The sequence below is a fragment of the Capra hircus genome, chromosome 19, assembly GCF_001704415.2.
Source record: "Capra hircus breed San Clemente chromosome 19, ASM170441v1, whole genome shotgun sequence".
NCBI lineage: Eukaryota > Metazoa > Chordata > Mammalia > Artiodactyla > Bovidae > Capra > Capra hircus.
The window spans coordinates 20,132,806-20,145,357 of record NC_030826.1 but is presented as its reverse complement, the minus strand read 5'-3'; the positions used below and the strand labels follow the sequence as shown (position 1 = coordinate 20,145,357).

Below are 12,552 nucleotides of genomic sequence, written 5' to 3'. Positions count from 1 at the left end.
CGTGACCCTTCGGAGCTTTCCCAAGCGCCTGCGCGAGACCGCAAGTCCCGCCCTATCCTCACAGTACGCTGGCGCAGGGCTGAAAGGCGGGGCATCGGCGCTCCAGACGAATGCCAGCGCGGCTGCGCGCCGGGGGGTGCCCCCTCTCTGCGGCTGCGCGGGAGCCCGGCCGCCGGCTGTCACTGCGGTTGCGCGCGGCGAGCGGCGATCCCGGGGCGCCTGCGCGGGTGGCTTTGCGGGCGCTCGCGGTAAGTTTGCGCCAAGTGCGCGGCAGCCGGGACGCAGACGGCGGCGGCGGCGAGAGGCGGAGCCCGGGGACCACCCCCCATCACCCTCCCCGCAGTCACCTCACGTACCACAACCTCACCTAACCTCTCACCCCCCCACCTCCGATCCCCCCAACCCCGGGATGGCAGCGCCCGCCAGCCTTCCCGGCCGGACCAGCGGTCGCCAGCGCCGGCTCTAGCCTGTGGGACTAGGCCCCGCCGAGGCCTGACCCCCCCCCGAGCCGGGACCCACCGTGCAGCCAGCCGCCGGGCCGGGGCTGAGGGGCCGCTCCCCCCTCACGGCCCGTGGGGAGGACGCTGCCGTCCCGGGGACTGGGGGCCGGGGGGTGGGGGGGAGCCAGGGCGAGGAAGTCGGGACCCGTGTTTGGAAAAAAGAAGAAGGGCCGGGGTCAGGAGCGCCCCCTCCCCCCGCTTCCCCCCTCCCCCCGGGGTTGGGGGGGCCGGAGCAGAGAGCGCCCAGCCCGGGAGGTGGATGAATGTGGGAGAAAATGGAGACCAAGACGATCGTGTACGACTTGGACACGTCGGGGGGGCTGATGGAGGTAAGAGTGGCCCACCTCATCCCCTTCCCCCAGCGACGGGAGGGAACCTCCGCCCTCCACCCCACAAAGCCGGCCCTGAGCTCGCAGCGCAAGAGGGCCGGGGGAGGGGGGGGCTCTTCCTCACCGAGACTCTCCCTCCCATCTTTGCAACTCGGGGGGCTGAGCTCAGCCGCCGAGGACGTTTGCAGCAGTTTCACCTACCCGCCGACCTCGATTCGCTCTCCCGAAGCGCCAACCCACTCCATCTCTTTGCACCGGCGGGCCTCCCCACCCCCTTCTTGTCGGCCCCTTTGTGCTTCCCCCAGCACGTCCGGGTACCGGGCTTCAGGCCCTTCCCGAGCCTGGCTTTGGAGTCCCCCACTGTCCATACAAGGAAGTGGCGAGAAGGGAACCGCGCACCCTCTCCCCATCCCCCTACTCTGATCCTCCCCATTTGGAAGAAGCGGTGCTCGTTGTTGTGCGGCAGGAACGCGGTTAGGGTGGCCTCCCCCTGGTTCCGGGGGCTAAGAGGTTCTGGGAGCAGCCTGAATGGGAGGAAGAAGGACAAAAGGGGGGAGAGGGGTGGGTGACGGAGAAGCCGCGCCGGGGGGGCGACGGACCGCCCGGGAGCTCCGAGTGTGCACACACGCCATTTGTATGTGTGTGCAGCAAATCCAAGCTCTGCTGGCTCCCCCCAAGACGGACGAGGCCGAAAAGCGGAGTCGGAAGCCTGAGAAGGAGCCCCGGAGAAGCGGCAGGGCCACCAACCACGACAGCTGCGATAGCTGCAAAGAAGGTGGGGACCTCCTGTGCTGTGACCACTGCCCGGCCGCCTTCCATCTCCAGTGCTGGTAAGGTCTGGGGACCCCCTCCGGAGCCCCTTGGCGGACCCTTCCCGGCACATTCCTTCACCCGGCCTACCCCTGCTGGCCGAGATAACGGGCGCTTGCAGCCGCTAGCTCTCTGCAGCCGCTGGGGCGAGCGCCTCCCCGCCCCCAGGTGCGGCCCGGATCCGGCCGTTTGAGGGGGAGGAGCAGCCGTAGGTCCGGACCCCGAGGTGGGGGTGGGGAGGAGTGCGGAGTGCCTCATCTGGGATTGGAAGTCGCTGGGGAGCCGGGACGGACCCGGTGGGGCACGGCCGGCGGTGGCGGGGGAGGAAGGGGAGGAGCTCCGGGCCCTGCGCCGCTCGCCGCCCGCGCGTCCGCCCGCCGCCCTCGGGCTCCTGCCGGGATGGGCTGTCCTCGGGGTGGGTGCGCGGGAGCCCTCTGCCGCAGGAGCTGCCCTGGTCCAGGCCTGAGGGACCCGGCACCCGGGCGCTCCCGGCCATGGAAGAAATCATGGAGGGTGTCTCTGAGTCCGTCTGTGCTCTGCTTCTCTGTTTACAATATGGCGACCCGCCTTTAAATTATATTTTTATTCTCAGCGCCATTTTGGCTGCATATATGATTTGCAGACGTCTCCCGGGGAACGGTGGGGGTAACCTCGGAGTCCTTTCGGCGGAAGCTCGTCGGGGGCCGGAGCTGGGGTCCTGCCGCTGGGGTCCCCTTTCTCTCCCGCCGCTTGCCCCTGTTGCCTGTCGGAGCTGCCTGCCTCTTCCCTCCCCTCCCCGCGCTGCCGCCTCTTAGGAAATCGAGCCGGGTTAGACAATTAAAATTGCCCTTGGGCGCCGATTTCACTGCTCCGCTCCGGATCGGCGAACCCTTCTCTGCAAAATTCTTTGCTGCCGGGGTTCTGTGTGCGCTGGCTCCGCGAGGGCATTTTTAAGGAGCGGAGAGCTGGAAAGCCGGGCACTTTTTCTCCCCCCCACTTACTGAACGCAAGGGGAGGGGAGAGACCGTAGAGGGAGGGAGGGACCGGGGTTAGTCGCCCGCTGCTTGATCCTCCTCACCAGCTCAGCCCAGAACAATCCGACCAAGAAGAGTGTAAACTCCAGCTCCTGCCTGGAGAAGTCACCTCGGCCTTCCTCAAAAATCCCACATCTGCGCCAGGACCCCGATCAATTCTTGTTCGGATGGTTCTTGCTCTGTTCAGCAACAGTTGACTGAGGCAGATGTTTGCGAGAGGAGATGGCTGGGGAGAGAGCGGGAAAGAGGGGCTGTTGCGTTTGTTCCCACCCGTTTTTGATATTGCCATTTTTAACCTTCTCTTTAAAAAAAAATACCATACAATGAGGTTTTCCTTAAGCTCTCTACACAGTTCCATTCACATTCCGCCCCTAGGTTGGTGAAATAGTGCCTATTGTGTATTTGTACTAATTGCAGGTTTGGGAACACTTATTAGACAGATGAGTGATACTGGGCAAATTAAGTCTGTGGTCAGAAGTTTTGTAGGAAGCTCCCATTACCATTCCCAAAATTCCTTTGTCCAGGAGAGCACCCCATCTTGGCTTGTAATGTTGCAGAGACAAAAATGATTATCATGGAGGGATCTTTGCTGATGGCTTTGAAATTTTTATTGCTTAGTGACTAAGGCCAGCAGGAAGGGTCTGTGGTTTTTAGCCTTTGCTTCCTATAAGGTGTAAGCTATCTCCTGTCACATTTCCTGTGCTGTTGTTGAGCACAGAAGAGATTTGTACTGGGTGGTGGTGTGTTGCTTACCAGTTATTCCCTATTGCTTTTGTTTGTGTTGTGATTGTGTTTGATACATACTAAGAGTGAATTGTAGACTCCTTGATTTAAAACATGGGTTAATGTTTTACCTCTAGAATGAAGTGAATGTTAACGAAGAAGGGTGATTCCCATATTGAGTGAGACTTTTGTAAGCTCTTTATTATCATTTGTTTAATCAAGCTAAAATTGTTTATTAAAAACCTCAGGCAGGGGGAAAGTGTGCAGTTTTGCCAAGATTGGGCTTTTAAACTCTAAAACCTAACTCCTGAATCTTTGCACTAGATGAGTCCAAGTCTTGTCAAGTTGTAACAATTAACAGTTCTACTTTAGCTGGTAGGAGAGAGGGAGGTGCTTTTCCTTCTGTCTTTTTGAGATTCAGACTGTGCATTTCATTGACTACTTTTTTTTTTTTAAGACCATGAATGGAAACTGGTAATCAGAGATTTGAGAATCCTACTAAATGAGACAGCCCTTGTTTCACATCTCCAGTTCCCTCTTTGAAGATGCCAGTACTGAATGTAACATTGATGTATCTGAGTAGTTACAAAAATCACAAAACATTGTAGATACTGGTACAAAGGCAGGAAGCCTTCTTTCAAAGTGAGGTTTATCCCACTTTACTGCTTCCCCACACTCTTTCTAGCCCAGGAGAAGTATTTCTTTAACTGTTTCAACCAGAGTAGTTAGGTCAAGCAGTTAATAGTGTCAGAAATTTTTGATTCCTGATGGTGCTCGGTAATTTGTCCCATTATCACTTACTCGTGTCATGTGAGAGTGAGTTTAGGAGGTGTGTCTGTTCTCTCTTGCTTCCCTTTTTAACTGGCTAAGACTGGATTATTTACATAAGCATAGTAATGATGATTTTCCTCTTGTACAGAATGTACAGAAGTGAAGATGGAGTTTTGCAAGCTCTGTAGGTCGTAATCGCAGTGCTGCTGTAGGTCTCCATTCAAAGCCCCGGGAGACAAGTCCTCTTATAGTCTCTGGGGTGCCTGACCAGCTTATCTCACCGTGAACAGGATCTAGTAAAATGCTCCAGAAGTGATTTTAAGCAAACTTCACCTGCTGGACTTAGTGACATGGCCATAACCACAGGGGATTTTTCTAAGATAACCTACTGGAGGAATTGACTGGTCCAATAAGCTGTTTTAATTGTCTTTTCTCAGGGGCCAGTGCTGTGTATGAGGAACCTTTCTTCCCAATTAGACCGGGAGCCCTGTTTCTGGGTTTTCTCTGATAACCTTCTAGGTGAGGGAATGGATTGTCCTGTGCTCAGAATCCTGGACTCACTGAAGAATTGAACTTGAGGAGCTGATGTCTTCATATTTGTTTAAGTAATAGGGTAATCCATTTTATCCAAGTTTAACTGGTTTATCAGTTATTCAGAGTGGTGGTAAGGATTACTAAATTTGCCCTAGAGAACTAGAAAGAGATGTTTTCAAGTGTTCGCTGATGAACCTGACCTTTATCATAATTGTTGAGCTTTCTGAAAATACTGATCTCCATGGACTGGTCCCTAAAAATTAGCCTTTAAAAAAAGAAAAATTAGAGCTCTAGTTGCAGCTGACCCATCTTTCTGTTTGAGATGGATGGGATTGTTCTCAGGAGCAAAGTGAGTACCATAGGGCATCACTAGTGAGGCTGACTGGAACCTAAATAGTTCCTTCTGATTGCATTTTGCTGCAGACAGTCTGAGGGACCAGAACGGTCTGGTTGGAAGTGCATCTCCCTCGCAGACCTCAGCATGGTCGCTTCCCGTCAGACAGATTTCTGTAGCATTTGCCTCCGCATGTTATATTTGGAATTGTTGGCCGGCTTTCCTCTCTCTGGTGTTGGCAGCAAGATCCAAAACGAGGTTTTCGAAGAATGAGAGTAAAAAGGTCTCTGTGCACAGGCAAAACTAAGCTCAGCTTGGAGTTTTGCATATTTAATTTTCAGTGAGTCATAACAAGAAAGGTTTCACACACAGTAGAAAACTGCCTTGTAGAAAACCTATATACTGTTTGAACTTCTGAGGAGGTGATTTTTCTGCTTTTGTTGTCATTAGAATAGTATCAAGCAAGTGGTGAATTAAAATACGTTTATTTTAGTGTTATCTTACAAATCTTTTGTTTCTGACATTCTGAGTGCTCAGAAGCCTGGCACTGAAGAACTGGAGATGACAGCATCTGAACTCCCTCCGTTCTGCCCCCTCAGAGTAAAATGATTCAACAGTAAACAAACCTGGGACATCCCTGGAGATCCAGTGCTTAATATTGCTTCCCCTGCAGGGGATGTGGTTCAATCCCTGGTGGAGGAACTAAGATCCCACATACTGTGCAGAGCAGCTAAAAGATTTCTTTAAAAAACAACCCTAATTTGATTTTATGTTTATTTTATTTATTTTTGCATTTGCTGTGTTGTGTTGGAATCTGGATGTGTGGTATTTTTAAATGATCCACTCAGACATCGAGGTTCCACTAACATTTAACTTTAACTCAATTTCAATGTGCATGCTTTGTGAACTTTACTTTTTTTTAGATTTATTTCATTTATTTTTACCAAAGGTTTTGTAAACTTAACGTGGGGCTCAAGGGCCAATTCTAATGAAATGAGTGGTGTAGTTCAAAGATAACAGATAAACACTGTTTAAAAATATAAGGATAAAAAAAGTAAATAAAAATATAAGGACAATAGTTTTGGGATGAGTTGTTTACTCACAAAATGTCGATCTTGTGCTGTTCTTTAAGGCTCTCAAAGTACTTTACAGATGGGCTCCACTAATACGTTAGGACTGTTTGAGGCCTTTGTAAATGAGTTATGTGGCATTGGGGTTTTTATGTTTGTTTGTTTGTTAACGTGTTTAAATGTGTAAAAGTCGTATTTAGGTACTGCCTTCATTTTAATCTTGGGAGGTGAGATTCATCTTGGTCTTTTTAAAATTCTTAATCAAGTGTGTTTCCAAGAGAATTTTTTGAAAGCCAGATCATAAAGGCAAATAAATTTAATTTGAACTGAAGAGGAATTCAGATAGTCACTACTGTGTCACTGTTTTTTATTAAGCTCTTGAGTAGAAGTACAAGTGGTACTCAAGACGGCTCAGTGAGTTTTCGGGGTTCACCCTTCTAAGATTTGTGAGTGCTTCCTTCTTTTTAATGGCTGCAAACGATTCTGTGTATGAGTACTGTATTTTATATATGTATACACACGCACCATATTTTTTAAGTCCATTCATCAGTTGATGGCTATTTGGGTTATTTCTTTTTGCTCTTGTGAATAATCATGCTATAGATACTTGAGTGCAAGCGTTCGCATGGACATCTGTTTTCATTTCTCTTAGGTATATACCCAGGAGTAAAATCACTGGGTCGTACGGTAACTCTTGTATTTAACCTGTGAGGAACTGGCAGACTATGTTCCCAAGTGGCTGCATCATTCTGCATTGCCACCAGCACTGTGTGAGCACTCGTTTCGCTACATCCTTTTCAGTGGTAGCTATTACTTGTCTTCTTGATTACAGCCATCCTATGGGTATGACATGCTATCTCACTGTGGTTTTGATTTGCATTTGCCTGATGGCTGACAATATTGAACATCTTTTTGTGTGCTTTTTGATCATTTGTATATTTTCTTGGAAAAATGTCTATTCAGATCTTTTGTCTGATTTTATTTGTATTTTTATTATTGAGTTGTAAGAGTTCTTTATGTGTTCTAGATACAAGTCCTTTGTCAGATATATGATTTGCAAGTGTTTTCTCCCATTCTATGGGTTGTCTTTTCACTCCCCCTATCTTCTTATTTTTTAATTTTTACTCTTACCTAGTAAAAGATGGTTGATTTAAGCACACTTTAATGTCTTTGCCTATGTTGTCTATGTTGAGACAGTAAGTAAAGGATTTTTCTTCATGAACTCAGGATGATGTGTCTCAGTAGAGGGAACCTTATAATGATTTGGTATGTTGCTATGTTAGCTTTTCTGGGTGACCACTCTTAGCAAAAAAGTAAAGCTAGAAGTTACCATGGAGGATGTATAAAAAAAAAAATCTGCCACCTGTCTCCCACCAGCCACAATAGAAAGTTTCTGTGTACAGGCACTTCTCATACATGGAGGGCCCTGGTTTAAGGAGGAAGATTTTAATCACCTCAGTTTGATAGGTAACAGCCTTGGGGTGGACATAACTATAGGCGAATTAGTGAGCTTTTTGATCCCAGTTAACAAGAACAAAAAGTTGGTTCGAACCTTGCAGTGAACTCCTCACCGGTTTATATGTATCTTTATATCTAAGCCAGATAGCAGTAAACAGGGAGACAGCACGCAGAGACTGTTTGCTTCAAAGTTTTATGTAGGTTATAAAAGAAACCAGGAGGGGTGTGTTTTTTTTGTACCCTGGAAATGCGGGTGTCCTGCTTCCTAACAGAAACGGGTATATTTTTTCTTCTACAAGTTGCTAGCACAATAGTAAATAGATGAAGTTGATTGTTGTTTGTTTTGGGTTCTGGGTAAGAGTTTTAAAATCCATCTCTGAGCTTTTGTGTCCCACCCCCAGTGCATAAACAGCAATTCCTTGGGTGTGTAGCTAAGCAGGCCAACCTGGTAGAAAATTGTGGTTGAGGTTATGATGGCATTTACTGTCATAATGCAGCACAGGCTCCTGGAAATGCATTCTAGTTTTAAAGTGCCAGAGTTTTAAGTAATTAGAGCGGCGGGGGTGGGGGGGGGAGTTTGTCTTCCCCCCTCCACTGCTCTTCCTTTGACTTAAAGCCCCTAGGAAGTACAGCGTGGGCCAGCTGCATTGCCATTCAGTGAGTGACACTTCTGAGAGCACCTCTGCATAATGCTAGCCTCCCAAGGGACAGGACAGGAGTACAGCTGTCCCTCTGCCAGTTTCCTGCAAGAGGAGGACATTGTATTCAGTGCAAGTCCTAGACCAAATTTTAGAAAGGCACTTTGGTGTTGCGGATTTGTCACTGTGCCCAGGCCGCATGCACAGGTCGCTAGCTGACTGCCTTTCCCATGACTCGAGAACAGTTCAGAAGAATAAGAGGGTGACTCCTTTTCCTGCCTGCCATTTCCAGATATCAAATTCCTCATCCTTTAAGCCTTAATTTTTTTTCCTAAATCTAGTCTCAACAAATAAGAATAAAGATGAAGTCTTTTTTTTTTTTTTTTTTGTCTTTTTTGTTCTTTTTTCTAAAGATGAAGTTTTGTATGGGAGGCAAAAGACACTGAGGGATGTATTGGACACTGATAAAAGGAGGAATCGTTGATTTGACCCATCAGTGAAGAGGGGCTTGGCCGTTACACACAGCTGTTGTTGAATTCACAATAAGCAAATTCCAGGTATACCTTGCAGATGGATGACATTTTCTAAGTAATGAAAAACTTGACTCATTCGTTCAAAGAACTACACTCCTTTCCCTTTTGCAATCCTATACTCAGTGCTCACTAAACTAGTTAAAAACCGGAGACTGACCCATCTCCTCTGCTTACTGTTGCATAATACTTAGTGGTGTCACAAATGAAAGAGGTGCAAAGATAAACACTGGTTGGGTAACAGAAATGATGTCTGGGTTCTTCGAAGCGGATGGTACCTTTGTTAACACAAACACGGTGACCGTTCCTTTCTCCCTAATTACGTTTGCTTTCCCTATGTATTAGTAGCTTGGGTGTTTAATCTTTGCCCTTCTCCTATTTTCTGACAAATTATGCAGGGTATCTCCCAGGAAATGTTTCCCGGTCTTGAAAGGACAAAAGCCTTAGTTACGGGGTATAGAGTGTTAATGCCTGAACCTAACGTTGGTCTCTCTCACTGCTTTGGGCTTATATAAGGCTGTTTTTGAAATAAACTCAAGTGAGCAGGAGAGGGGCCTTCCCAGGTGGCTCAGTGGTAAAGGATCCACCTGCCAGTGCAGGAGATGCAGGAGATGCAAGAGATGGAGGTTTGAGCCTGGGGTGGGGAAGATCGGCTAGAGAAGAAAATGGCAACCCACTCCAGTATTCTCTCCTCGGAAGTCCCATGGACAGAGGAGCCTGGAGGGCTGCAGTCCATGGGGTCGCAAAGAGCTGGACACGTCTGAATACAGCGCAGCACAAAGCAGGAGAGGATTCTGTGGGATTTGAATTTATCCATAGGCCAAAGACATCACTGTACCTCCAGGCCAGGCAGGAGTGGGGGTACCTCAGAATTGCTAGCAAGGTTAAATTCGAGGCAGCACCAGTACATTTTACAGGCTTTTATCCAGCTGTGATCCTCAGAAGGATGCTGGGTATTTGTTCCCCTGTCTGCATTTGTGCAAAGAACAGAGCAGAAAAGCTAATGAACTGCATGGAACTTTGAGTGAGTTTAGAAAAGTCCCTGCATTACAAATTTGGGCAGTGTGGAGCTGCTCCTGTTCTTTCTACCAGCCATGGGCTCCTGCGATGAGCTGGGAGCTTTTTAATTCCCATGTTCACTAACTGTCAGAGTTCTCCTGATTCCTGGTTTTAACGAAGCTCTGAAAACACTAGGGAGAAACTCTACGGTGAACTTTCTCCGTGAACAATCATCAGTTATTGGTCAAAATACATTGTGAATATTTTACTACGTGAATCTCATTAAATGTGTCTAAACCTGTAATATTTCATAGTCCTCTACCTGAGTTGGCCATATTTAATTTTCCTTGACCTTGCTTACCATTTTTATGAAAGACCATCTTAAATGTAGGGAGAATTCTGTCACTAATTTTGACCTTTATTGATGCTGATATTGACATTGTTTTGCTCTATTATCTGTGTTTTGCTTTATCCCTCCTTGGTAGTCCTCTCAGTTTTGCCTGGCAGAGATGACAGTCATCTAACTCAAGGTAATTCTGACACCTGACTCCGTGATATCAGACATCTTTGACTTTGGGCTGCAATTTGTGGCATTGAAGTAAGAAAAATGTCTGCTGGTTATTTAAGTCACAGGAAAGAACTCCTGTCCAGGGCCTGTATGCTTGCTGCATGCAAGCTTTCCACAAGTCTTACCATTTGTGTGCACACTTTCAGGCCTTTAGGGTGATTGTTCTTTGGTTGGGGACCATCTGAGAGAACAGTGGGCAGAAAGGAAGAATCACGGCGCTGTCTCTGACAAGTGTGTTTAGCTCCTAAATAGGTCACCAGGGGTATAACTGGAAGGCTTCAGAAGCCCAAGTCAGCACTTAGCTGTGGCATCAAACCACGACAGCACAGTCTGACAGCGTGCCCAGGAGATTACTTCAGCCAGGCAGGGCGGGGAGCTTTGAGGTTTTTGAGTGAAACTGGGGGAGGGGCGAGCGGCAGAGTCAAAGAAGAGGGGAATAAGTCCTGTGCTGTTTCGGCCCAAATGGTAGCTTTATGCCTCCTCCTTCCCCCTTTTTTTTTTTTTTTTTAAAGAAGACCCTGTCAGAGGAGAGTAAATGAAGCAGAAATCCTTCCTGGGGAAGAGCAGCTGGGCCATGGGTAGAAACCTGCTCTCCACATTTAGCTGGATTTCAAATAGTTGGTCTCCCTACATCTAAGATGTTACACTGTTTTCAGTTTTCCCAACCTTTATAGAATTTTAGGCCCGGTATCTGTAAGATGTGAACTGTTCCAGATTCCCTGAGCTGTGTTCACAAGAAGAGTGTGATCTGGGTATTTCCTTACTCTTGGTCGTCCACTGAAATTTGACCACAAAACAGTACCCAGTTTTCCATACCTTGGAGACTTTTAAGGGATACACAGTTAAATTGTTCTACTTTCCCATGGAATGTTCCCTGAGACTATTAAAAAGTGACTGTTGAGGCCAGAATATCGACTCTTTTCTAAAACAAGTGGACTCCAGCATCCATCATTAGGTGAATGAATGAAGCCCATTTTTAAAATGTTTGCAGCCAGCTCATTTTCCATTGTAGAGAAGCCAGGATTGCAAGAACAGCCACACCAGTGATCAGGTCCTGTGGCACCGGGGCTCGGCTTGTAGAGAAGTTAGCAGAGGCAAACACCTGGTATAACTGTCGGTGGTCTGCCCCACCTCCTCCTTGCCCTGCACTACTTGTAATCCTCTTCTCCAGGTGTCCTTCACTGGGAGGATGGCCAGTGAAGCTCTACATAGAAGGCAATAAAATTGGGGGTCACAGTCAGCTAGTTTGAAAGGATTATATGCCTGTGGAAGTGACGCAACTAGCTAAGTTTCTCAATGGGGCATTTGTAATGGTCTGGCACTGCATTGGCCTCCTTGTTAACACAGCCACTGAGGCTCTGCATGAAAAAACCAGCAGTGCGTGTACTTTTTATGTACTTTGTGGCATTAGCTGTATTTGAGTCAGTAGCTGGGATAAAGGAGAGGAAGAAATTAAGGTTTAGGGACCCCATGAACTTTCTCTCCACTTCATCTCTTCAGTATCCTTCAGTGTGGCCATCTTTCCTGCCTTTGAAAGGTAGGCCATCCACGAAGGGAAAAGCTAATGCCCGCACAAGTGTCCAGGGGAAGCTTACTATTTCTTCTGACATTTAAATTTCATTAAGTTTTGTTCCTTCAAAACACAGACCAGTAAATTGAGGAATGATTAATACAGCTTTTAATTTAAACAGATGTTTTTAAATTAAACTTGAACCATCACCTCTTAGCTTTTCCAGGACAGAAACTGATTTCAGTTTATAAAAGGCTTGTTTTCTATGCGGGTAGATGCCTTTGTAGATCAAGATGGCTGCTGGGAGGCTGAGACACGGCTATGGTCCTGTCAGCGATCCCGCTTTGACTAGTGCCGACACATCTCCTGAGCTGGCCAAGAGCAGCAGGGCCGGTCAGAGAGAAGAGGCCTGTTCTGAGCATGTATTGTCTTCAGCAGTCGGTCTTGCACAATGCCGTTAAATATAAATGCAGGATTTTTATCTGGTAGTGGACCTCACGTGGATGGATGAGACCCGTGAACTGTGAAATTAAAAATCAGAACCGCTCAGTGCTATTGTTTGCTGGCTGAACACCCCCCACCACCACCACCCCAAAAAGGGGAGGGGACATACAGATGATGGGGAAGGGGGCTGCAGGCGGTGAAATCTTTCTCAAGTCTGATATTTTATTTCAACTGAAATGACCATTTGTGGGGCTGGAGAGCTTCTGATTCTTAGAGAATGATGGGTTCTGACAGGAGGGACCCTAACCAGTTCATTTGACT

General features: G+C 47.6%; 1 protein-coding gene across 3 annotated transcripts in view; it reads left to right on the top strand.

Annotated features, from left to right (window-relative positions):
• The window catches only part of PHF12 (PHD finger protein 12), a 38,690-nt gene continuing 26,263 nt past the window's right edge, over window positions 126-12,552 (top strand). Inside the window, exons 1-2 of one of the 3 annotated variants that reach the window (XM_018064331.1) lie at window positions 126-829; window positions 1,478-1,659. In XM_018064331.1, the coding sequence (XP_017919820.1) occupies window positions 764-829; window positions 1,478-1,659 (248 nt within the window). In that variant the 5' untranslated portion in view covers window positions 126-763. The remainder of the gene's footprint in view (window positions 830-1,477; window positions 1,660-12,552) is intronic. The other 2 variants (XM_018064330.1, XM_018064328.1) reach the window with 2 other exon arrangements.